General features: G+C 43.0%; 1 protein-coding gene across 1 annotated transcript in view; it reads right to left on the bottom strand.

Annotated features, from left to right (window-relative positions):
* Nucleotides 1-20,282: 20,282 nt before the first annotated feature.
* The window catches only part of ADTRP (androgen dependent TFPI regulating protein), a 31,811-nt gene continuing 24,602 nt past the window's right edge, over nt 20,283-27,491 (bottom strand). Inside the window, exons 5-6 of the mRNA XM_059815785.1 lie at nt 26,471-26,622; nt 20,283-20,326 (exon numbers count right to left, since the gene is read on the bottom strand). Of these exons, the coding sequence (XP_059671768.1) occupies nt 20,283-20,326; nt 26,471-26,622 (196 nt within the window). The remainder of the gene's footprint in view (nt 20,327-26,470; nt 26,623-27,491) is intronic.

Here is a 27,491-nt window from a genome sequence, read left to right as displayed (position 1 = left end):
TCAATGTGTTGTGGGTGCATATGCATATTTAATTTTTTTACCTGTTCAAGATTCTTACAACTACTTTCTGCTGTCACTTTAGGGTTAGTCCGTCTCAAAACCCTTAACTGTTTTGTTTTGTTTTCAGAAAAACAGCCAGAAGTGACAAAACTTGCCAAATCTTTCCCTTTCCTTGAAAGCGCAGCTGGCTAAGGGAGCGCTGCTTTGCGAGGACTTTTGCAACCTTTGTTTTTGACTCCTCTGGAATGTGACACATTCTTATCGCAGTTGCCTAAGAAGGCTTTGGTTGCAGGTTTATCATATACTCCAGGCTCATGAACTATTTCCCTGGGGACCACGCTACATTCTTGATTTGCATGGCGTCTCGTGGCCAGCCAGCACCATTCAATTCCTGTCCTCTTGGCATCCTGTCTTAGAAAATGACCTTCCATTCTCCCTCAGTATCTCCAAGTTGCTATTGAAAAAGTGCCTGCTGTTCAGGAAGACCCACAGGGGTGTCTGGCAAGAGAAAACAGCACTTGGGTCTAGGAAGTTGCAGTGATGCATATACACACACACACACACAGACAGTCATCTCAGGAAAAGCAGAGATGTTTATGTTCCTGTCTTTGAAATGATAAAGAATACAGAAAAATTCCAAATATGTACAGTATGAAACAGGTGCAGAGGAGCCCGGTGACACACAAAGGGCAATGCATAAAACCCCAGCTTCCAAAGCACGGGGTGAATTCGCGCTTTGCAAAGTGCAAATTCGTCATTTAGTTCCAGCATACAGTTGGGCAGATGCCAGGGGGTTTTTTTGTGTGACGTTTTATTTTAGTTTTTTTACAGAATTCTGTTTTGGGAGGAAGAAAATAAATAATCCCTTTTAAGGAATTCATTGCCAAACCATCTTGCAGTTCTTGAATGCTAATACTGTCAACATTAAGACGTTTCTAGGCTTGGCAGGATCCCTATAGAACAACATTTTTAATCCAATCTGCACTTAATTGATTATCTTAATTGAGGACACATGTAAAGCTGTTACATTTTTTGGAACAGGTGCCCACTATCTCCTCTACACAGGGGAATGACCCTCTAAAAATCACATTTTGCTGACAGGAGAAACTCTTATTTCCTTAACCATCTCAGAAAAAAGTTAACTGTCATTTTATCCATGAGAATTCTCATAATGGCACAGAAAAATATTTCTTTCATCTTACACTCATTAAACTGTCATTCCAGACTTTAACTATGCCTTCCCAATTGAGAAAACGTAACAATAAGTTCCTGATTTATTTTGTAGCAGTTCCTTGCAAATCTTACCGTTTCCAATTCAGCAAGATGAGTAAATGCACATTCAGCTGCATGCCTGTTGTTTTCAATGAGTTAAAGGTGGGGGATGCGCTTAAATTCCTTGCTGATACGTCTATCCTGTGCTGTCTATTCAGTCTGATATTTTTAAGAAACACAGTCTAGCTACGTTTTAGAAGAGCATTGTTTGTAGGGAAACCCAGTCTGTAGGGAGCATATGCATGTGTATGGTGATTTTTAGAATACTTAGATGAGTGTACACATGAAGTCTCTGCAGCATATAGACCTATGGTGACTTTAGAAAAAAAAAATCATGCTTTTAGTGGGTACAGTCTGGCCAATGTAAAGCATAAGCCCCCCATAGAGTTGTCAAGGGTCTCTTAGGGAAAAGGGAGGAAAGGAGCAATTTATTCCACCTATTGCACTCCTGCTTGGGCTGCATATCTGGGATTACAGGCACTGTGAAGTAGTCAGTGACCCTAAAAGAGCATGTTTGGGTAGGTCTCTGACCATGGCCCCTGCACTCGCCCGGAGGGCGAGGAGTGCCGGAGGCACAGAAAGAAGGGGTCTCGGGCAGGACCAGGTTTCCTCTGCAGGGCGCCGAAGGATGCAGCTCCCCATGCCCGCCCTGAGTTCGGCTGCAAACGTGCATCTCCCCCAAGGTATGGCCTTATTGAGGAGCGCTGTGCTGCAGCTAACAGTAGATAGTGCTTTTTTAAAGGGGAAAGAAAAAAAAGTTAAAAACAATTGTTTTTTTGAAGTGTTTTCTAGAATGTTTAAAAAGCCGGCTAAGGAACAGTGCCCTAGGAAATCTTGGCTCGCTACCCAAGCATTTTTCACTCATGTTTCAGTTTCAAAAATAGCTGTTGTTGTTAAGGCTAATCTCAAGACAAAACAAAGTGGTGGTGATGATGATGATAATAAAAAATCTCCACCTCCCTCAGAGATTGGGTAGAAGTTCATACCCTGATCTATCTTTCAAATGCAGCCTTTCCCCACCATAGCTTTTAAGGCAATTTAACATTATTAGTGACTTAAAAAAAAAAGTCATATCACTGTGGAGCACCAAGCAGGAGTTTTTTCCCTTATCGTTTTAGCGCTAGAGAAATACCAAACCATGAATTTTGTTCTCTTCAGGTATTTATCTTCAGTACTGACAAAGCTGATAGCAAGAGCCAGAGGCTTATGTCCCCAGGTATGTGCTTTTGCGATCCTCTCAATCTCAGCAAGTTTTAGGACTGAATGCCACCTTAATGGTGGTGGGCAGGTTTTGGGTGGGAAAGACATTAAACTACAAAATCTTTCCCCCATTTCAGACTTAGAGGGCATCCTGCTATTGCTCCGTGTCAAGCTGGGTCTGGGAATGCCCAGTAACTCTGTTCTTCATATTATTCCCTGGTCTTTGCCTTGGATCCTAAAATCCAATGATGCAGTATGCCTACAGTCTGACATGGTTATACGGTCCCACGCTGATTTTTATGTTAATCCTTTGATTTGGTTTAACCATGTAGGTTTACACTGATTATACAATAAGCTCTTCAGGTAGGAGCGCTGAATCCAATTGCTGTCAACTATTGCCACTTTAAGTACCTAGTAATATTTGTTCTGACAAGTCCTCAGAATCAGTTATTGAAAAAAAGCAGTTGTTTTCTTCTTCTTAAAAATAAAACAATAAAAATGCCAGTAATTCCTTTTCCCTCTCAGGAAATGTTTAATGGATGTGGTTTGAAGGTTGTTGTTGTTTTTTTAATCTCTTATGACACTTCTATGTCCCTGTTGAATAGAAAGCTGTAAACAAGAAACTTAGATATAATGTTGCTGAAAACCTTTGGTAATAATATCATATTGTAAAAAAAAAAATCTTGATTATTTAAAAACTAAACAAAAATGGAAATATTTTTCCAAAGACTTTTTTGCAGCTAAAAACTTTCCACCATATTTAGAATATATTTATAATGCTGCTCGAAAATTTCTTTTTGATTTAAGTAGTGTTAACAATAAGAGTTCAATCAGCCTTAATTATTACTCCAGTCATTGATCGTTGGAGGGTGAGCATACTCAGTGAAGAGAATATCTGAAACATGCTGCAATTTCTTCCCAAAATGAACTTTTGCTTATCTGGTAATGATACAAATTTTTAAATTTTATTATAAAATACAGCTGAATTTAACCATTAATCTGAACTTTAAAAAGATTTGAAATCTGGGAGGTTCATTGCTAACTGGGATAGAAAACCTTGTTGAAATCGATCACCTGGATTACATTGGGAGACTGCTGATGGTAATATAAAAAACCAAAAAGAGAAGAAATTGCCCAACTGAACTAATACTGGCTCTGTGTACAATATCTTCTCATTCCTGACTAGTTAGATGATGTTTCTTTGCTGGAGCAATTACGCATCCATCTCCCCAGGGGCCCATGTCCTCATGTAAGTGTTAACACAAACATTCCTCTCTCAAAGTTTTTGAGCATGTCCAGCTGAGGTCATGGTAATTAGACATAGAAAAGACCCTTTGGATCACCATGTCTTTCCCCTGCCAATGCAATTCTGTTTTGTTTTTGGTTTGTTTTTTTTTTTTGAGGTGTATTTACAATTGATTTAACAAAGCTTTGGAGAAGTGACTCAAGATGAGGCAAATGCTCTTCGCTAGGGAGACTGTTCCACATTCAACAGACCACAAGAATAGTCTTTTTTTCTGATGTTTTCTTATATTTTTCCTTTGCTGCAATTATTTTGTTCATCAGATATGCACCTGAGAATCCCCAGTAACAATTCAGTTTGGAGCTTGTCCATCATTAGCAACTTCCTACTGCATCATGTTGTGCCTTAGCTCACTCCCTGAGCAGGCATTTGGTTCAGAGCTCAGCACATGATGCGGACTTTCTTAGCTTTTTATTACTCAGTTGTTGAGCCACTTTCTTTCCTGGGAACTCTTAAGCTCTCCTGGGCTTAAAGTCAAGTTTGCTACATGTGAACAACAGCATGTCAAACAAAGTCAGACCTGCAAGTAAAGATCTTGTTTTGAGGGAGGTTTGGGTTGGGGGAGAAATGTTTCTTCTGAGTTCTCCTGCTACTTCTTGTTAGTAATACCACCTCAGTCCAACTATAATTACTGGTGAACACTACCTCTCCCCAACACTTCTTTTGACTATATTTAAAAGATTGATTGTGAGCTCACTTAGTCTGGGCTTACATCATTGTAATTCCATATGGTAAAAACACTCTGGTATTACCATATGGTAAAAAAACATAACTCTGTTGAAAACAATAGCTCTTTGTACCTGTTTTCCCTGGAGTTAACTGGTACAAGTTGGATGTTGGCATTTCTGTTGTCACCACATGTCTTCTCTTGTATGTGCTAATGTATCTATTTACCAAGAGAGGTTTGTCTTTCCCTGACTTCTTCACTGGGTACTGGATGATGGGAAAGCTTCATGTTCTGTCATCTTTAAATAAATACCCTTGTATGTAAAAAAGGGGGGAAAAAAAATTAAGATGTGTTTTCAAAAGCTTGATGAGAAGGAGGCTGCTTTCTAGTTGTAAGTGGTGTTTAAGATATAAACAAAAAGAATTGGGAGATTTGTTTTTTTGAAACCCCCATGTTCATAGCTGTCTCTGCTTTAGCAGGAGGTTGGGCTGGCTGATCTCCTCAGGTTCCTTCCAACCTGGGTTAACCCACGATCCTATGAACCTGTGGTAGAAATGACAGTGGATAATGTAGATACACTGCTTGAGGAAATTTCAGTAAAAAATGATTCAGTAGGAATTAACTGTCTGCTTCTCTCTTGCATAGCTGTGTTTTCACAAAAAGCCACGGGACTTCAGAATTAAGTTTTTTATAATTCTCAGAATTCATGTCCACATTTTCTTTGCTTTTTTCTGATACCAGACACTATAGGAGGCCACAGTTTTGTCACTGGTAAGCTAAATCACCTGCCAAGCTCTGCTTTACAGTCAAACAGTTGCTTTACAGAGAAGATAAAAGCTAAAAAAAAAATCACACAAAACCACAGCACCTTTCAAATAGCATGCAGACAGCAGGGTGCCTTATAGACATCTACGCTTACACAGACACCTTTTGAAATACCAGCAATTATACTGCATGAGGCACTGTTGCTACTCATGTGCCAGTTGTCACTGTTAAAAAGATGACTATTAGTTATATTTCCTCCTTGTGAGACACTATGGAGTTGCTTAGCATTTTGAGCAAGCGAGCATGTTCTCTAAAACACATATCCCTTAAAAAAAAAACCAAAAAACAAAACCCACACAACCAAACAAGTTGGCCTCTTTAAGTGGCATAGGATATTCATGGCATAAATAAAAGCTCACTTTCTGTTGCAGGTGAGGGCTGCTCTCCCTACTGCCACCTCACCACTGGAAGAGTGCCATGAGTATGTACGACACACAGGAGATTGTAAGGGGAGAAAGCAAAAGCAAGTTGTGGAATAAAAAGTAAGTCTATGTCACCAGCTCCAGTGTTAAAATATTTTTGTATCCATTACGCAGAGTTCTGATTCCTGTCCCTACACCACTGTGGTTTTTTTAAGCACTTCTTAAAATTTCTAAGAACTGCTCTTTTAGGTTCATTGAACTCTTTCACACAAAGAGAAAGAAAAGAATTGAAAAGCTGACTGAAAGGCTGTGAAGTAACGTTGTGCTTTCTAGATGCCTCTTGGTCCTCATGTTGGTCTCACCATGTACTTATAGAAATTGGGAATGTGGAGACAGATTTAGCAAAAGGGTTTGGATTGTAGGAACTTCCAAATCTCTTGCCGTTATACTCTTTTCTTACTCTGTGGCTGGAATTAAAGAAAGAGATGGAGAAACTGAATGGCAGAGGCAGAAAGAGAGTGCTATTCTTGGTGAGGAGGGAGGGGGAACAAAACCAACCAAAGACCTTTCCAAAATATCAACCAGGGCTTTAAATTGTTGTCCCTTTCTTCTGCTTTCTAAGTGTGTAACAGCAAGACAGCTAAACAGAAAATGAACAGGACCTTGTCGTGTAAGGGACTTTGCCAGAAGGGGTGGACATGATCTTTTATCGCCTGTATTTCAGCTGTAGAGTATCCTTGCGCTAACTAGCTGGCACAGTGATAGCATCCTACCTCCTGCATCGCCTTTCTCCGAGCTACACAGCCTTGCAATGGCTGGATGCCTCATGTGAGGGCAGACTGAACCAGAGTCCGGATTCATTCAGTAAGTGGTACTCGTGCGGTAACATACTCCTGTCACTGTACGCTGAGAAGCAAAAGAAGCCTGAAACGGGAGTATCTGCTGTTCTGGCCTTTCTCAGGAGCTCTGTGTTTTGCGAGCCTAATGTTAAGCAATTTCTTGTGTCTGTCAGATTTAATTACAAGCATTTTCAGAGCACAGGAATGAAATAGCTAGCGAAAAGTCTCTAGTGCAAAACTAATCTATGCCACTCATTTTTCATCGTGATACGAATTTTGTACAGTGACAGACAAATTGTATTAGAAATCATGCTCGGTGAGTAGCACTCATTTCTTTGGTTAGTGGCACTAGTTTTAACAAAATGCAAACTGTGCTCTTTTAAAAAAGTCAAAAGGTTGCTCGGGACAGGCAAGCTAGGTGTTTCTCTCACACAGAGCCAAATGAAATACAGTTGATCTTTACCACCGTAACTTGGTTCTGAAGGTACTTCATGTCTCCATCAGCTGCCCAGTTTAGATACCTACAGCCTTTATTAGTACGAAAGTTGAGGAGGGAATTAAACAAGTAGGTGTAGTAAAAGGAGTATTTAAATTTGGTTTTATTAAAAATAATTTTTTTTCTTTTAATTTCTGAATGGTTAAGTTCCAGGTACAGGTCACTATATGGTTTGACACCTACTGCTCTAAAATGATATTGCTGCTTATTTGCATTTGAAGAGGAAAAATCTTCATTGTTATGGGTGAGTAGTCACAGAGAAACTTGCATTAAATCAGAGCTAGTCAATACTGTGCTTGAAAATATATTACCTGGGAAAAGCAACACAGATGCTTGAGAAGAGGGATACTAATTACCATTCTGTTTCTGAAGTAAGTTAGTTCTTGCAGAAATTTTTTGAGGAATCCTGAACAGATTGTCCCCCTTATTTTTTGAGAAAGAACAAAAATTGTCCATTTGCTGTATCAGATCTGACCTCTGATCTCTGATAAGAGAATTGCCTACATCCTTTTCCTTAATGTTTTTTGGGGGGGATTCCAAGCATAGTTGTCTCCAAGGACTTGGCTTCATTTGTTCTGAGATCTAGAAAAGTCTGGTTTTGCCACCATATTTGAAACCCCTTTAATTCTTGAGAAAAGGATAAATCTTACTGTTTAACTAAACTGAATGTGATTTTTCTGTGGCTGCATTTATGAAAAAGAAAGTAACCACTCTGCTACAGGCACGAAGTGCTTTGCTCACAATAGACCTGTGTGGCCCATGAATAAACCTTGTGTTAGACAGGTTTTGATGGAGGGATCGCTGCTGGGTTTGAGGACAGCTGGCATCCTTTTCTCTCAAGCTAAAGAGCTCAAGAGGAGCTACTTAAGGCTCCTCTATATGGAGAAGCTGTTGAGGAATAAACTAAGTTGGGGAAGTTAAAGAACAAAAGCTGGTCTCTAGGAAGAGGCTATTGTTCCAGGAAGATGCCAGTGCTCCCTGTGTAGCACCTCTGGGTCACCCGGTTTGATTCCCTTCCAGAGGTGCTCAAGGGCTTTAACAACTGCCCTGTGTCACCGGAGCACCTAACCACCTGTGTACTCTTTGCCTGCCACTAAACTAAGGTCAAACGTGGGCTTACACATCCTTGACTGCGGAAGCATGAGAGCTGCTTGCGGGCTGTGTACCAGACTGCTTTTATGGAGTACAATAGCTGTGTTGCAAACCCCTTCTTTTTTTGCTGCGAATCATGGCGACAGCTTGGTTTAGGCTCCACTCTTCTAGTGTCATTTAATTATGAGAAAACCTGATTTTTTCATAAATAGAGCACAAAAGGCAGAAAAAGATAGTCTAGTCTTCATTTTATTTCTGAGAAGAGCATAGGACTTAATGGGTCACTGGGCAGAAAACAAACAAGAACCACCCAGCTGAAGTACTCTTAATGTCATGGTTTTTCAACATGGCATTTAAAGAGTGAAAAACAGAGTGGTGTGGTGGGCTACGCTTATCAGTAAGCTGAATCTCTGAGAGGCATAATTAAATGGAACCAAGCAAGGCTTAAATAGGTAAGACCGTCCATGTAAGAGTTTCCAGGTATTGTATTAAATCAATTAATAAGCCATTTTAAGCTAACCTACTGCAGATTTTTAATATCAGCATTCATCGCAGCGATCCAAACATAACTATCTCATGCTAATTCCTAAAAACCAAAAATTGACAGAATATAAAAGTAAAATGGACTCACTCAGTGACACAGCCCAAGGTGGGTGAAATGTAAACAAGAAAACAGCCATATGGAGTGATGTATCAGGTAATAATCACTTCATGTAGATTATCAGACATAACTTTTTTTACCAGTAGAAGATGAAAGTTCTGTTAAATCGCAGGGGCCAAAATCTTGATGTAGTTTACATGTGATTATTGCCAGTGGAACTAAGATCAGAATTCGTTCCACAATCTGTCTTCTATGTGCACTTTTATTTCAAAATACCTGATTGCGTGCAAGTGTGATGAAGCTGTTTGTTTCTTTAGAGTCTGGATGGGAGTGAAAGGGGAAGAATGTCCAAATCCCTTTTTAACTCCCATTATTGTTTTGGCACAGGAAGAACTCTCAATCAATTAAAGTATTTGAATCCACCGGCTAAGAGCAGCCTGGCTTGAGGTTGAACTCAATGCAGCACAGCTACAAACAATGTGCTTTGTCCATTCAAATGCTGTCTCTTTGCTGTAACATCATTTACTGCCACTGCTGTTGCCAAGGCACACCCGTGTCGCCCCTGTCAAAATGTCAGTTTAGATCGGCACAGCGATAGGACTTAATTCAGCTGCATACACGATGCAGGGTCACCGCTCACAACAAAGCTGATATAAACTGCTCCAAGCTGGTAAGCTGGCAGTAGGGCTTGGGAGAAGGGAGGGCAGGAGGGGAAGGTGAGTGTGTGTGAATAAAACAAATAAGGAGCCCTAATTGCGACAAACGTGCTTAGCCTGATTACTTGATAACCTCTGTTTTCGGCTCTGTGTGACCATGTGAACCTTGTGGCCAAAACTTTACTGAAACAATAGATATAGCCGTGTAACATTTACTAATTAAAACCATAACAATAGCATGTGACTGTATGGGAATGCATAGCTGAGTGGATGGCCAAAGTGAAAGCCCGGTGGAAACATTTTTTGCATGCATTGATCCAAAGCCCAGTAAAGACAAAGGGAATTGAAGTGAGGGTCTTGTGCCAGGAGCCAGAAGACCCAGATCCTTTTCTGATAAGTCTGGAGCGTTCTGGCCAGGCCTTTTAGCTTCATGTGTTTTAAAAGTAGCTTTTGGTTTATGTGCTTTTCTATTTGAGGGTAATCCAGTATGAGACCCCTATGACCTGGCCATCAAAAGTACTGTCAGGCAACTGTTTCCCCTGACTCTGTTGTGCTGAACTGTACTGAAAATCCAGTCTAGATGCATTGTCGCATGCACCCATCCAGAAAGAGTGGATATCATGGATTACCTGGGTCTTGCCTTCTCAAGGCTCAGTTTCCCTACTTGTAAATGTAGTATTAAAGTATTTATTAAGCCTATTTTTAGGCTTTTAGATTTTCTTAGATGAAAGAACCACAATACAGAGTTTACATTATGCCAGGTCAGCAGCTCCAGGCTTAAACTGACATGATCCCACTAACTTCAGATAGAGCTATGCTGACACCCAACTGAAGTTCCTACCCAAAGTACCTGGAGGTCTGTTCAAACAAAAAGTTGTTTAATATCCTCTTAGGAGGAAGGTCAATCTGCTGAAACAGGATTTCTGATTCTTATCCTCTGGCATTCACTCTTGCTTAAAGCTACAAGGAAGCTGTGGCCCCAGGATACCAAAACCTCTTAATATTATAGCAAACTATGGACCTTTTCCTGACCAACTCTTCATTACCTAGGGTTAATAATGTTTTATAAAGTTCCCATGTCTGCCTCGGAGCTGAAGTTTGGAACAGGAGAAGGAAGAGGAACAGTGCTTCTGGGAGGTCCTGAGGGGACTGAGGAGGGAAAATTTAGAGGGAATATGGCTTTTTGTTGAGGGTGAGTGATTGGTGTCTGTGAGGGAGTCAAGTCTGGGATGGAGGAGGAGGAAAGGAGAGAAAAAAAGAGGTAGGAAAGCTTCCTGTTAACTCTAAGACAGGCAAGGAAAGTTTGAATGACAGGAAAGAAGAGAGGGGATCCTAAGGTTTCCAACCCCTCCAGGGGACAAGGGGGATGCCCTGGAGTAGAAATTGAGAAACCAGTTACAGAGGCAAAACTTGGATTCAAATTTAAGTGCTTTCTTCAATATTTGGCTTTTAGAAATGCTTTCATGAATGGGAAGAGGGATAGATTGGGTGATACGGGTTGAAGTGGTGGCAGTGACCTGTCCTTGGACATGAGCAGCCTTGTCTTGGAAGAGATTGTGGAGTTTTTCTTGTAAGAAGGCTGGGGGAATAGAATGGAGAAGAACAAAGTGGAGCAGCTGGAAGCAGATTGTAATACTAATTGGTGATTATTCTGTGTTATATGAAATGTTGTCATACATTTTGAAGTCTAGTAAGGTAAAGGGAATTCTAGCAGGGCGTACTCTGGTACAAATATGAGGGGGAAAACAGGTGGAGAGGTTTGAGAACAGGACAAAGCTTTTTCAGAAGTGTGAGGATCAGAAAGAGATAAAAACAGCAGTCATCCTTGGGGTGGCTATACCCATCAAATTGTAAGGCAAAGACCACTCAGATGTATTCTTGTAGCATGGAACTGGGGTGTCATCTGAGATGTCAGCGGCTTCGTGGCAGTGAACTGTTGTGAAAATCATCCCATGGATAGAAAATATTGGGAAAGAAAGACAAAAAAGAATCAGGTCTCCTACAAAGAGAGGGTTTCTCCCAGGCAGAAACCAAGGCCAGTGTTTGTGCAGGGGAAAGCTGCGCAAAATCAATATGAAGTATGTGCAGAAATAAAAATTATGTGCAAGCATGGCAAGGTATTATGGCAGACTGGTAGTGGCACTGTAGGGAAGTACAATGCATTTCAGACTTGAAAATCTGAAATAAGAGTCTTCCTAAAGCACAGGGCATAAATGGTACCTACTAAATTTCTTTCTCAAGCAAGTGCAAGCCGGGTGGACAACTGCATCCTTTGTTCTGTTTTCTCTCCCCTTCAGCGGTCGCTGCTGGCAGAGCGCACAGGAGGTGCACGGATCCGCTCCCCATCGGATGGGTGAGCCGTTGCTCCTCAAAGCTTCATGCCAAACCAGGAGTGGGGCGCGTAGCAGCATGCTTGCGTTGCTTCGGCAGCAATGGAGCGAGCCGCTCTCCTTCCACCCCGCCAACTCCATCCTCTCCTCGCCCAGGAAGACCCTAACCGGGGAAGCATGCACCGGCTGTTTTGTGAAGGGGTCAAAGCCATTTGGATGAAATTCCAGGGCTGCAGGGATAACAATGGCAGGAAGCGAGGTCTTTGAGCTGGCCCACGCAGCATGTTGTTGAAAGACGTGGCCCGCTGCCGGCCGCCCCGTGCTGCCCGCCCTGGGAGAGCCCTGGCTGCTCCCGCCGCCGCGGAGAACCGAAAGCTCACTGCAAGTGGAGTTAAACGGCAGGAACTCCTCCGGTAATTACGAAATTATTCTATGGCTGTACTGCTTGCCCAAACCTAAATCTCCTCTTGTTAACCCTTTGGAGGTTTTAGGTGTTTCATGGGACTGTATGTTAGCAAGCGGTGAATTCCCCTTTGCCCCTTGCTTCTTTCCCATGGGAAAACCCTCCCATACAAACCCCAGTGTGAGCATGCTTTGCATTACAAGCCCAGGTCTCAGATATTTTTCAGTCTGTCTGAGGGGACATCATGCTTTACTGATTGCTCCTCAAAGCCTATGAGGCAATACAGAAATAAGATACAGCACAGGGGTTTCATGAGCCTGTTACTGACGTTTGATACAATGGTTTATTTTTCATTCCTTCAGCTACTGTTTTTTTTTCTGCTTCGCTGAAGCTCCCCATCAGTTAAGGTAGGTGTGCAAACGGACCAAGCCCTGGGTGCGAGGCCACATCTGGCGTGTGCTACAGCAATGCCAGTGCTGTAGCCTGGGAGATGTTTCTCTATCTGGCTCTGACCCCGAGACGAGGAGGAGGAGGGCTTGTCCAGGGAGCATAAGCACATTTTTTCGTTTCTAACATGCCATGCAGTGCTCAGATTGCCTGATAGCAACTGTATGGGAAAATTCCATCTTATCAATTTGTTAAAAATGTCTTTCTCATCGGGGAATAGGAGACGGCACTCACATGCACAGACAGAGAACGTAGGAGTGCTTTGAGTCCTCTGATAATAGGGACACTCCAAACCCCAGTAACTAAGCAAAACAAACAAGAAACTCCTGAAAGGCACCACCGCTACTAAAAGGAAATGCATTTTTTCTGCCAGCATAATGACCAGATCAACCTCATTTCCATTGTGACTGTTTTGTTTGGGGGTTTTGTGTGGTGTGGTTTTTGTTTTCCCCAGCTGATGACAAGAGCACACTGGTGGAACATTGTCCCGCACTGTTTCCTCCAGGTCGTTTCCTTTCCTTCAGCTCTGGAAGCAGCTTGCACCCTGTGGACTCGGACATGGACCCACGTGCTTGTTTCTCTAGATGTACAGATGCCGGCTCCCCCGAGGAGGAAGTCGCTGCAGCTGTATGTTCGATGGAACATACTTTTACGATGAGCATATAGACATGCCACGGGGGACGGGGCTTGGGGGATGTATCTGAATGGCACAGGCTTTGCCTGCAGACCCTGCTTTGCATTGGTAGTGCTTTTCTCCCTTATAAGGGTTGGTCATATTTAAAGAGAGAGCATAACTGAGTCTCTCCCACAGTCTGGTCTTGCTGGCCACTTGGGGTTTGGGTTTTTTCTTTCTTTCCCCCTCCCCGTGTTTCTTTACTATTCTTCCATGACCTTCTAACACTGCAGATCATTTATCAAATAGCCAGTAATGGCTAAACAGAGGCCCATTATAGCAGGCATTTGCAACATTTTGTTAGCAATAAATATGCTGTGGTTAGGAAATATGTTGTAATTGGATAGCATTACATGGAAACATGAGCTTCAGTATTTGCCAGAATTTCAAATTGGACTTAAAAAAAAAAAAAAGCTTTCATCTGAAATAGTTGAGGTGACTTTTCTTAGCCCATTTTGGTTTTCCTACACCTTTGATTCAGGACTTAGATCAAAGTTCAGCTCTAAATTTCTGTCAGGATCTAGAACTGATCCTGACTAAGTAGACTGACTAGAAGTGGAAATGTGGAAGAAAACTTGAAAGTCAAACTTTCACAAAAAGTACTGTGTGCATGTGGGTTTGTTCTTTCTTTCAGGGCTTTCTTTATCGGTAAGATAAATGTATTGCTGATGGAAGATGAATGATCTTTATTTTATATCACAAATATATGCACAGACAACAGCAATATGAAGTTCTACTGGTTGACGAAGATGCCTCTGCTGTGGCCTGGACTATTGATAGCAGAAAAGCTAAGCTGATCCTTCACTGGTATTTTTTGAACTACAGGTAGGAAATAAATTCAGTAACTAAGGAGGTGCTTTGGAACAACTCTTTTTTTTTTTTTCCCCTGTATGCTTTTCTGCAAAGCTTTGAATTCAGTACAGACTGCCCATAAGCCACAGACTATGTATATTTAGCTGTGTGTCTGTGATGCCAATGATTTCCAGATATTTTGTCCTCAAATAACTGTTTTTCCCCAACCAGGAGGAGTAGTAGTCATTTTATGTTCCCTCAGACAAATAGTCATTCAACCTGATGTTTGTGTCTTGAGAACCAACGCTGGCAAAGTTGTAGTAAAAGTTGAAGAAAGGGGGGAAAAAATTACTTCAGCCTTCTGTATCTTTTTCCCTCTTTGCAACTCATTTTCTTTCTAAAATCAGAGCCGCATAAAAGCACCATTTAAGGTGCAAGTGCGCAACTGCTCTGTTCAAGAATAATATACAAATTTAGTGATATGAACATAATATGGACAGAGTACTCAAATACTTGTGTTATGTTTTCACCTATACAAGAACATAAAAGCAGCTGCTTAACTTAAACGCTTCACTATCTTTTAATATAACTTCTTCCCCATAATGTTGTTTTTCTCTTCCATCCCCTACCACTTTCTTATTCCTACTCCACCCACTTCCAAGGTTTCTACATGCTTTTCAAGTTGTTCTGCTCCTTCTCGGTTTATTTGTGCTGTACACCATCCATAAAGTCATCTCTGAAACTTAGAAGTACTTTCGCAAAGACAGCAGTGGGAAGGCAGTTGCACATCGTATTATTTTTGGCCAGATCCTCCAGGAACAATGGCTATTGTTTGGCAGCTAGCAAGAGGGAGGCCGCTTCAGCCATGTAAGGGTTTAGAGCCTGGGGGCTGTTCCTCAAAAGATTGTTTTAAGGTATGTGTGATTCAAGGTCAAAACTATTTGGCAACATCTGTTTTAAAAGGGGGGAAAAAAAAAAGGGGGGAGCGAAACAACCCCAACCCTGAGACTGTGGATAAAAATAATGTGCTCTATTAACTTGTGTCCTTCCTCTTGCTACCTACTGTTACAAGTGTTCACCACAATGACCAACTTTCTATTTTTTTCTCCCCGTGATTTTGACTGAATATCACAGTGTGGGTCGGTTGTGAGGTGACGGGGTGGGGGGTTTATTGCTGGCTGGGGCTCTCGGATGAAATAATAGGGAAATAATGCCTGTGCCACACATCTCCCCCGGCGCTTGAGGAGTAAGCGCTAGCGTGCCTGTGACAAATTCAAGGAGGCATGTCTTGTAATGAAATATTAATTAACGCTGTTGAAGCGAGCCCCAGTTGCAGCGCCCCTGAAATTAATGTTACAAGTTAATGTTAAAAAAACATTAATTTTTAGTTAATGCTGAAACAACCCACAACTGCGGCTCTTTCCACAACTGCATTTAACGCTGAAACGACCTGCAAGGTGGGGGGGCAGCTTTCCGGAATGAGGCACAGCCCCCCTCGGCGCTTGGGGGCGGGCCAGCCTCGGGGTTTTGCCTGGGAGCTCCCGCGCCCGTCTGCGCACCGCTCCGCGCCGCTCCGCGGGGACACGGGCCGGCGGCGCCCGCGCGCTCCACCAGGTGGCGCTGTGGTGCCGCGGGAGCCGCCCCTCACCCCCCCCCCCCACCCCTTCCCGGCCTCTGGGAATTATAAAAAGTAGGATAATCAAAATGTCAGAACCTTCGCTGGAACGACGGTGCTGTATTTTGGGCCGTTTTTTCCTGGGCGTGAGAGCCCGGTGGCAGCAACAACACCCCCCCACTCCAAAGTGGGGTGCCTCCCTTTTGGGGGGACGCTGACAAAACTGTCCTTCTCTCTCTCAGCATCTCGAAAAGCCTGATGGAAACAAACGCTGAAGCGTGGAGCTCCTCTTCTCATGTGCACTTGTCCTCCTTTCCCGCTTGGGCACGCGGAACCCCGCTGCGGCCCTGCCATGGTGCAGGTGGCTGTCCCCTAACCACAGCCTGTGCGAGCTCTGGCCCGGGAGCTGAGAGTGTTCCCGTGATTTTGGGAGTCCCCACCGCTGGCCCAGGCGGGGAGGGGTGATTTGTGGGCCTGCAGAAGAGCCCAAGTCCTTGCAAGCTCTGGCTGAGGGCTCCATCAGGGAGGCAGCTCGTGCTGCCCACTCCATCACCTCCGCCACGGGAGCGGTCACCTCCCAGCCCGGGGACAGTCACCTCTGCAGCCGGAGTTCGCAAACCGGGGGTCTGCGCTCTTCCCAGCTGGACCCTTTCCCTGTGTCCATGCACTGTGCAGCGCGCTGCTGGGCTGTGTCGGGGCTGGGGGATGCCACTACCGGAGCTTTTCATCCTGGTGCGGAAGAAAAGCAGCAGAAGGAAAAACTGGTGTTCCCAAACACGGGCAGAAGTGGCGGTGTGTTGCCGCACACAAACTTTTAGTAGGCTATGTGACAAATGGGTCTTTCACCCGCCAGCTGGCTGTGGCATCGTTGCTAGGTGGTTCCACACCACGAACTTGAATGAACATCTCAAAACGAAAAGCAGGTATGTATGTGTTGGTATATGTAGGTCTCTGTCTCTTCTCCTTGAGGAGCGTAGTCCTTACCGACAGTGAAACCAGATCATCCTGCCTACTCAGAGGAGATAGTTCTGTTTGTCTCAGGTGTGGAAAAAAAGCCTTATTTCCTTATATATGTGCTGCTCTCCGGGTAGTGAGGGAAATTACCCTCTCGAGGTGAAAGGAACTTGAAGGTTTGCTTAAACGTTTTGAGAGCATTTGAAAGAAGGTGACATTTGAAACACCAAGTATTATTATTAAATTTTATAGCTCAGAACTATTATTGGGCCATATCCTAGCGGTTTTACTCAAACCCATGTATTTAAACACCAATGTCTGGAAGTTAAACTAAAGCGTATTGACATCAAACACCTTAGGTGTTTGGTTTGCTTTTCAGAAGCATGGAAATCCTTGCAGGGCAGGGCCTCTGGAGACTTTAAAAAAGCAAAAATTTCACTTTGGAGCTTTCAAGCACTTGTAACAAGGTCTGGCCTATTGTAATCGTATTTGGTTTTTACCTGCTCTTTTCTCCAAACACTTAATTCAATCACAAACAGTTCTTAGCTGTAAGCAATAGCTTTAGTTCAAGAGCAGAACTTGATATTGGGGTTATTCATATGAATCCACACAGCCAATAACCTCTTCCTCTGAGGTAATCAGATAATCGGTAAGGTTAAATACTAACAAAAATTGTCATGAACCCGTATATGGATGCAATGATTTTTTTCCAATATTTACTGAATAACTTGCCTGGGAAATGGGTCTTAGTTTGGCTCTCATCGTTGATTCTAAGCCTCCTCTTACCAATACCCCTGAGACTCTCTGGTTAATTTTGTGGCACAAAATATTTAATTATGTGCTCTGCCAAGTTGAATACAGGGTTTCAAATTGAATTTCAGCCTCCATGGGCAACTATTTTAGACACTTTGGTAGAATGTAAATGCATATTTTCTGCATGCCAAATCCCAGCCCCATATCCATCAAAGTAAATCTTCAGTAGTTCCACTGAAGGCTTGGAACAATCCTAAGTTATGTTATTGAGGTCAGATTGTGACCCTGAAGCTCTGGCAGAGAGCCAAACCAAGAAATTTGTGTGGGAAATTGGGGAGGGAATAAATTAGCACTTGCCTATGCTTTTTGTGGGAGTAAACTGTTAGAAAGGTGTGAGCTAACATGAAAGCTCCTAATCGTGATGGATATTGCTTTCCAGCTGTTTCTGCTGGAAATAGCTCTCTGTGCGTGTATGCGATGGGCCCTTATTTTCTCATGGTGCCCTGTCTCAAATAACAACCAATTTTACTTCCCCTGACTGTCCCTGTCCTCCTCACTCCCTCCAAAGAAAAATCGCTTAATCTTGTAAAAAAAAGCCCAGGGGTAGGTTGAGGTTTGGGGCTTTTTTTTTGCTCTGGTGAATTTAAACCTTCATTTTCCTTCTACCAAACAAAAGTGTCAGGTCTAAATAGTATTAGGTAATTGTGGCTGTCATACCGCACATTGTACTGTGGAAGAAATTAATTGCTGTTTTTTCGCCAGAGGGTTTAAGCAGCGGTCCCCCGGTCTGGCTGGGAGCATGTCATCTTCCTCGCGATTGAGACTGCGTCGCGTCGAGCAGCACGAAAGGATTCCTGTGCAGCTGCACTGGGTGAGTGGGCGGGCATCTCATTCAGTAATAACATCTAATTTATACAGCTATGAAAACCTACAGCTATAAATAAACAGTTCTGACTTTGCATATACTTACTCAAAATAAAATGAGAGAGAGAAACAGACTGGAAAAGAGAAATCTAGTGTAAATGTCATAAAGGCCAGATCCTTACTCAGCGTACCTCAGCAAAGCCTTTTTGAAATCAAAGGGAAAATGTGGGTTCCTGATCGACGATGTACGCTTTCCTCCTTACAGGACTCGGTGTGCATCAGAGAAAGGAGCAAAGCAAGCCCAAGATCCCAGCAGTTGTGTTTTGGGGCAGGCGTTCCTCCTTGCTTTCCCAAAGCGCCTGACCGGGATCCAGCCTCTCCATGCAGGATGTAGCAGAGAGCAGTCCCTCTTCTGAGCCCTTTTCAAAGGAAGAAATGAGCCCCCCGCCATGATGCTCCTTTCCTGCTGCCCCCCTGTAGTCCAGCAGGAAAACTACCGTGCCAGATCCCAAAGGTGAATCTTGGCACGAGCAGGAGCCGAGGGCGAGACCTGCCACTCATCTCCTGGCTGGATGTGGAAAGAAGTGCCCCTCCATGTCAGGGTCCAGGCTTTGTTTTGAGTTTCCGACATTTAAACTGCTTGCACTGGACTATTAGTATTAAAAAAACCCCCACCTAACTCCAAAACCCCTACCCCAACAAATCTGTACAGGGAGTCTCCTGAGCTTTCTCCTCTTCCCTAATTCCCTTCATGGATTTTCTTCTGTCTGCTTCTCTGAAATATTTCCTTTGACCAGCATCTTTCAGCTGAATTCTTTCCATGTTCTCCTTCAGCTTCAACAGAAAAGGGGGGGTGGTGTAATTGCTTACATTCCCCTTGCGAAGTTAGCTGGAGTGAGTTACCTAGATAAGCTGGGAATTACTGAATGTGCTCACATCTTTCACCGAGTTAACTTAGTTTACAGTCTAGCCCCAGTATGTTAACTTCCCAGACTAGAATTTTATCAGGTGCTTAACATGTGAGAAGAACAATCTTATGTATACACATTCTTTTTTTTTTATTGCTCACAGGCAGCTTACAATGTGTTTCGTTTTTACTAAGCTCCAGCAGCATCTGAAAGATGAAAATAACACCCCGGTGAACTGTGTGCACAGTAGCTCTAAGCTAGGGCTTTTGGCAATGAAGATGGACTTAGACACTTAAGTACTGCAACTAGTTTCAAATCCCGTTTAAATGCAAGGCTAATAACAGAGATCTCTCTTTTTCATGTTGACCATTAAGGAACGCTTACGCCACTGTTGGTTTTGCCTGTTTATTGGCGTTTGCAAAGCAGATCTCCAGTGTTTTACATGTTAACAAGATGTTGAGACTAATAACAGAAATCAACTATATTGAGCAAGATTAGTAAACATGTGAATGGAGTGTAATTATATGGCAGGCAGCTTTATGTTAAACAGTGCTTTAAATTAACATGCTTTCTGTCAAAGCAATCATACAGTCAGTATAATTAGGTTACTTCTGCTGCAAGATTAACTGAAACCAAGAAAAAGGAAGAAAGTGTTACATTCAGATTTCCTGTTAAAATGGAGGGGAGATATTATGCATATTAATATTCCAGAATGTTTCTCGTTAGAAGAACTTGGCTTCATGGTGAACTGTCTGAGCAGACATTCCTAATTACAGTCCTTGTTAGCCCAATTTGTTATCTAGCTAGCTTGGAAGTCACAGCACTGTTAAAATTACCCCTCCTCTCAATTTTTTCCAGATTGATGAAGGGCAATCCAAACAAGAGCTGGCTTGCATTCACAGGTCTTTTACAGAGCGATGCCAAGCTCATGAGGGAGTTCATTTACCAGTGACGAGTTTTAATCATGGACACATCCTCACGTACATTGTGCAAGAGATGAGAGATCTGTGTAAGCAGATGAACACAATTTTCTTATTCATAGTAGTTGCAGAGTTATCATGTAAGAGGAAAACATTTCATATTTTCCATGAGTTTTCCATATGTCTGACATAATGGCTTCACCAGAAGCAGCAATGCATTGGAGAAAGGGTTTATCACAGCTGCATTTATTTTCCTCTACATCACGGCTTCAGCATTCATGGAGAGATTGTTTGGCTGGAAGAGGAGGATTCACTTGCCTTTCTGCCTGTAGTCCAGTATTACTACTGAATCTCCTGTTTGGAGGCAGAGGAGAACAGATTGTTGGAAAAAAGGCACAACAGAGAAGTCCTCTCACAGATCAAGCACACTGGGAGGAGGACGTGAACCTGGCCCCAGCCTCCCAATATCCCTGGGGAACCGAACCTGTCTGGGAGCAGGAGTAAGCTATGAGTGCATGGCTTGGACCAGCTGCTAACGCTGAAGTGCTGCAGAAGTCAAATGAGCCTCGGATGTACCTAGCAAGCAGGGGATTACTCGACTACTGAGGAATGATTTGAAATCTACTGTGGGCCACATCCCCTGAAAATAATGGTGCTTTGCTAGTGGGGGCATGCCACCAAACAAGCCTAGCTGGGTGCAAGAATATCTGAAAAGCTTTAAAAATAAAGCTCATCTGAAAAAGCAGCAGATGGTTAATCCCGCAGCTAAGATATCTGGAGCATCCTGATGTGTCTGGCCAGGATGGCAGAGGACCTACCAAAGACCCACAGCTTTCTGAAGCACCAGCTAGAGACCAGGTGTGCTACCGTGGGGCAATAACCAAATATATTTGGGTACCCTTATCTAAAGCACTGTCTCAGCCTCTCTTCTTCCCTCTTGATGATCATTTACTCACAGGGAACCGTCTTTTAAAGGTGCTTTCCTTGTCCGTAGACCTCAGAGGCTCTGCAACGCTAATTGCTGTATTTCATTTATCTCCAGCCTGCACAGCATTTGGCAATTGACCTGATAAGGAAGAAAATCCTGGCATTTCTTCCTTCTCAAATGATCCTGTAAGTATTTTGTACTGGCCAAATAGAAATTTTTAAAAGATGAGGAAGAGAAAACTCCACCAAAAAAAAGGACTAGCCTCTTAGGCCAGGGACAGCGTATTAGCAAGCACCTGCTGATGTCTGGCCTCCAGTGATGAAATCGTAAGCCCTGGGTTGCCAGAGCTTCCGATCCCGTCTGCCTCCAGTGGATCTTCAGATAAACTTGTCAGCAAGAGTAGGGCATGTGACAGATGGTGCAGGTTTCCCTTAACTAGCTAGACCCCTCTGCCCGAGGGGTAAACTGCAGCTTGGGGGAGTGACAAATAGGAAGGATATAAATACGCCATCACAGGTTTGTGGCACAACTAAGATGAATGGATGAGGCAAAAGTAAATGTTTGCATTTAGTTTGCAAACTCTGGGCTGTAAATCCTCTTAAATTTTAATTCTATTCATCACTGGCAGTACAGTGAAATTGTAGATACCAACATTATTTGTTCACTGAAAGAAATAGATATACCCTGGACTCTTATTTTGTTTTTAAAGGCATGATAGAACAAATGAAGATATCTTCTGGAAAGGAGGCTCAGTTTAAAAATCCCTCCTGGATACTGTAATAACTAAGGATGGAACCTGTGTCTGGACTGATAACTACCTGCAGAACATCAGCTTTTTAACATTCATACAAAAACTGCTGTTCCTAAGCCTGTACTAGTACAATGGTAGAATGACTTCGTACCCCACACAGTTGCCCTTTGCATCCCTTTATTTGCCACTCAGCTTTATGCAATCTCAACAGCTGCTCAGAAGAATGAGGGCATCGAGAATTCAATCGTATTATAGTATTGTTTTGTATTGCACAGATTCATGCGCTGTCACAGAGGCTGGGTTTCCCAATAGCTGACTACAGGGTATTAAAGGGAGCTTGGTTTCACAAGCATGTAAATACAAAAATAAAACCCAGGGAAAACAATCAGTTCCTAAAACATGTTATATGTTTCTGGAAAATGCATTTAATGCAAAAGTACTCCAAAAAGAAGAGGAAAAAATGTGTTAAAGAGAAGATTGATGTCTGACTTTAGCTCAGCCTTAGTTGAATACATTTCGGCAATGTCTTCGCAAGATATTCAAGAGCTCATAGAAGATCTAGAGGAGCGCACCCATTTATGCGCTGGGCACAAGGAAGTTACTCCACCATCTTTCCTCTTTTTCCTGAGAGCAATGGCTCTTATTCTTGTTGTACTGCCTTATCCCTTGCTTTACAGTATCTTTAACTCTGGTTTTGCCCCCTCGGTGTTCCTCAGCCAGCTGCTGGCCAAAGCTTTCCCTTCGGGAGGACAGCGAGCATCCAGGCATGGGTCTGTTGGAGCTGCTGCCTGCTCTGAGAGCCAGCATCCCTTTCTGCCCCATTTCTCTCCCAAAGGATAGTTCCACCACCTGGGGATGAGCATTTCTCTGGACTTGGTGGAGGCCTGTATGCAAAATCTCAACGTGGTTTGCCCGGTGTCCCTCAGCAGGCATTTAAATGGCTGGTGGAGTGGGGTAGCTGTTGCTAGCTATAGGTCCTGTCCACCTGCATGTCAAAGTATTGAAACGCAGCAGCTGATGAATGCTGTTTTGGGGTTTTTTTTCAGCTGTGTTAGATGAAGGCAAATGAATCTGCTCCATCTTCAAATGCTGGTGCCAGAGAAGAGACCTCACCTGAGATGTTGCTCTGTCTGATGTGGAGAACTTTGATCTTAATTTCTCCTGAGGATCTGGTTGTCTCACCAGGAGCATAACCTGAGGGAAAACTGCTTTGCTTTATTTTTGAGAGTTCTAGTTTGACCGGTCAGAGTAACATGAGATCAGTTGCCTGCATGATGTTTTCTACCCATCGGGAACGGGAGAAGCTATCGCACTGTTCATCTTTGGTACTCGGACCCTGCAGCCAAATTCTTGGCTGAGGTAAATTTATGGCAGTAAAAGAATCAGCCCATTGTTTCCAATTATCCTCTTTGGAGTTTCTGTATTGCTCAACATTGTCTAGTACTCTAGAAACTCTGGGATTTAAAACAAAAAAAAAAAGTTATTATTGGTACTATTTTCTGTGCCTCTCAGGCTGTGCAGCTGGGTTGCCTTAGTTACCACCAATCCAACTGTGCAAGGGGAGGGAGAAGCACAGGAGAGATGATACACTTTTAAAACCTCCAATACCGTATGAAACAGTTTGTCTATAAATAATAAAACAAATTTAGGATCTGGCATCTTTTGGTCATCCTGAAAAGGAAAAACAAGGTTACATTATTCGACAGCCTGGATTTTCCAGCTCTCAAAAATGATACTGCATCTTTTTGGTCAAGCACAGGACATAGCTTTAAATCTACTTGCTTGAAGCTGAAAGCTGCCATCTGTAGACTTTGGAACAAGTCGGAACTGAACATGCCTTTAAGGGTGAAAAAGAGTAAATGTTTATGTAGCTGGTTTTAGGAAAAGTGATAGTGGCCTGATGCTATACAGGAACATGGAAGAGCGCCTGTATGAAGCATGGTGTGCTGTGGGACAAGCTTCATTTGCAGCCTACAGTCTGCCACAGGATCTAAGTCCAGAAGGCTTGCCACTCATGTGGAGCTATTTGTTAATCACTTCTTGCACCTTCGAATAAACACAACTTATCTGGGCACAAACTCAGCAAGCTTTCTCCTTTCAAGCGGGAAAGAAAGGAAAAGAAGCTGCTGCCCCGGAGCCTTTCCCTTTGGGGTGCAGCCTGGTCGCAGCAGCCCAGGCAGGGCTCTCTGCCTTGGCAGATGCTGCCAGTGTCAGGTCTAATTGCTTGGTGGCTACAGGTGTTATCGAAGAAGGTGTTTCCAGATGTGCTATAGGAACCTAATGGACAATTGCATTCCTCTGTAACTCAGACTGTGCTGGGGGGGCTCAGCAGGAAGCAAAAGAGAGGGCAGAAGTGCCCTTCCACCTACCCTTTCTTTTGGGGGAGGTGGGCAGGGTGGAGGGTATGAAGAGATGAAGAGATCTGTCCTCTACCACCACAGATTGTTTTGCTTTGTGTGTGTGTTTCCTTTTTTCTGCAGGGTTATTTTAACTGGACCATCTCCCTTATTGTGATGGGAAGGTGAGACAGGAAAGGGCAGGATGAAAAAAGAGCATGCGGAGTAAGTTTTGCTGTGAAAAGAAAGGTATGTTGGAATCTTGTCTTCAGTTCGCAGCAGTTTTTACTCTGCCAATGCTGAGCCAAAGATTTGTCTCAGTCAGGAACATATTAAGACTCTGGCACGCTGTAATTTGGAATAGCTTCCCTCTGGCTGTGTTTCAATGCTTATTGGGACCTTGTTATCGATACCAGCTTAAGGAAGTCTTACCCTTCTCTTGGATGGACACAGCTGGGAAATGGATCGGGAAAATGATCCGAGTTGAAAACAGCCCCTGCTTGCAAAAAACAGGCGTGTGTGGTGGAGTAGGAAGGAATGAGGGGTGGTGGGCAGGAGCTTATTGAGAAGTTATTGTGGCCAAAGCCCCCGTATTATCAAACTGCAGCCTCAGATATCGCGGAGTTGCCAGCTATTGGGGTGCAGCAAATCCAGGGAACGCTGCCAGTCCTGGGGGTGAAGAGCTGAGGGTGCATGTGAAGCAGCAAGAGTTTGTGCAAACATAGGGAACTGTAAGTCAGGGGGAGTGTCCTGCACGTGGATGAAAACACTGTGTAATTGTTAAGGCCATGATTTTGTGGCTCCTTTGAAAAATATTAAGTATGCCTGGAGAGGCAGACCCACCACACGCAGGCAAGAACACACCAGGTATCAATGGAGGATACCGTGTGTGCTGTGTTTATATATATTCTCTGAGGTTACATTCATGCTATCACAACTGGTGGTGCTTTTCAGCCTTTCTGTGTGCACAAAAAAAAGTTGAGTGCTGGCCCCAGTTTCTCTAGAAATCTCTTAAATTAACATCTCTTAAGTGAGTATATTTACTCAGCTGTTCAAAATGTGTCTAATTTTTGCAGTTAACTTGATCTCTGCTTGGCATGACCTTTTGTTTGATCAATTAACACCTTGGAAATCAAATTATTTTAATTCTGACTATCTCCAACTCATGCATCAGGCATACTCTAGGCCTGAAACTACTAATATGTACTCAGTGATGGAAAAAATCTGATACCCAGATGTATCAGATCTCATATAAAGACCTGTACTGTCTTGTAGTGATGATGTGGCCTTTGATTAGTAATAGTAGCTATTTATGTGATGCCTCTTAAACCAGAGCTAGTGCGAAAAGGCTGCAGATCTGTTTTCATTTACCAGCAATCCTCATCTCGTATCATGTTTATGCAAGAACAGAATTCAGCCAAAATTTCCAAACATGGACATGTAGAGCAAGCATCTTATTTGCAAAGGTATCAAGCGGTGAAGTTGGTTATTCAGCACATTTGAAAGTCAATCTGCTGCTTTTAGGTAGCTGAGTATGGATGGTGAGAGACTAGCTACAGACACTCTACTTTGGCTTGACAGGCATGTGAGACTTCACAAAATGGATCAGGCATCAAATGTTCCCTGAGAACAGAGGGAGGTTGTCTTATTTATTTTCAGAGGTGTTTTTGCAGCATTTTTTCTTTCATCAGAAAGCTAGTTTAAGAACTTGCAAATGTTCGCACATTTGTCCTAAATAAAATACACACGTTTTCGTGACAGAAACACTTTCATCCTCAAAAACTTAATCTTGAATGAAAAAGGAGGGAGGAAACCAGAAGGGAAAATAATAATATCCCATGCCAAACCCCCAAAGCTGCTTCATCAGTTTGTTCTTCCACCTGTTGAATGTGTCCTCCTAAACTACATCTTTTTCTAACTGCCCATTTGTCCAAGGAAGATGCTTTTCATTTTCTTTAAATCACTACTGATTATACCACTACCAAAGCAGAAGGGAGATGTTCCCAACAGTTTATAAAACTTTCTGAAGTGCTGTTTTACTCATGGAGCTGCTGCAATGCTTTCACTTGGATACACTAATGCCTTCCTATAAATTGTCAGTAAACAGTGCCATTCCCTAGTCTGGCAAACACCGTGTGACACAGGTGCAAGAGTTTTAGCCAGAGAGATTTGGCTTCTCTGCACCCTTCTTTGGGAAGGAGTTCAAACCCCTGTGATTATGCTGGTAAGAGGTGCTTCTCAAGCCACATCAGAGAAACCTGGCCCAGCCTTTTATCTAGTAGGGTTGGGATTCTTGCTTTGATTTGTTCACTGTTTGTTAGTAACTGGTTAGGACCTGGCTATCTCTATCAGACACCCAAATGCCAGCCCCCAGTGTACAAGGGCCCCCTTCGTCTCCCCACCTGCCCAGGCAATCACAGGAATTCATTTTAGACAATTTTTTTTCACATGGGTAGAAGTGAAAAACAAAAACTTGGACTGACCCCATATCATACGGTTGAGGAACTCCCCGAAGTTGTAGAAAGAGACGATGACGGCAAGGCTACCGGCGAAAAAAGCTGCTAGCCCAGCTGGGCTGAACAAAGCAAAGAGAGGGTATACCCACTCTCCCGTTTCAGAATAAATCCACAGGACCCTAGGCAAGGAGAGAAATGACCTTTGGTTAGGACCATTCAGTTAGAAGAACCACTTCGTGATTCCTCACTCCTGAAGAGCCAAATTATCAAAACAATCTTGATACAGAGAAAATTAGCTCAGCTGTCGATAAATCTCCTTGGCATTTGGGCTATTTGCTGTGAAGCACACTTGAGCTGCTGCTAAATTAGATGGGTTTCAGTGCAGGTTGAAATGCACACAGTGTTCTGCTGTCACCCTGGTGGCGTCGGCTATTAACGGCAGTAAAACAACAGTAAAATAGCAAAATGCTCAGAAATAGGGATAAGCACTTGGCTATTCTAAGTGAAGCTTGCTTAAATAAGCTCTCACATACGTGTCTGCTCTTTAGTTACAACAGCCCCTGTCCACATCTTGAGGGTCTGTGGAGTTAAAGTGTTGTTTCTCACTGTCTCTATCCTGCCGCTGTGGACCACTGTTTTGGGGAGTGGAGAGAAGTTTTCAGGAGGCGAGAGGGCAAGGCAAATTCTCCAGCACCTTTTCTCTCAGTCTAAGAGGAGGGGGAGCAGGTAGGTAGGAAACAGATGTAGTTGCTTTGCTCCTTTGTGCCAGAACCATTTGCAAAGCACTATTTGGAAAAGGGAAAGAAGGAAAAGGAAGAGAATGAATACACCTGCTTTATAGGGCTTCTTTTCTCCTACTTAGGTCCTCTCTTTCTGCCTTTTTCTTCTCTCAAAAACTATTTTGTAGTGGCTGTCAGTTCACTGATATTATTTTCATTGTTTACGGCTTGTAAGAGTGGCTGGTAGCAAATGCCTGGTCTTAAGATTATAAAAATGGTCTTTATATATTAAATATCAGAAAAATACATATTTATGGATAAAATTATAT

Source organism: Gavia stellata, chromosome 3, assembly GCF_030936135.1.
Source record: "Gavia stellata isolate bGavSte3 chromosome 3, bGavSte3.hap2, whole genome shotgun sequence".
Taxonomy (NCBI): domain Eukaryota; kingdom Metazoa; phylum Chordata; class Aves; order Gaviiformes; family Gaviidae; genus Gavia; species Gavia stellata.
The sequence above is the reverse complement of the archived record's forward strand: the minus strand, read 5'-3'. Positions and strand labels throughout refer to the sequence as shown.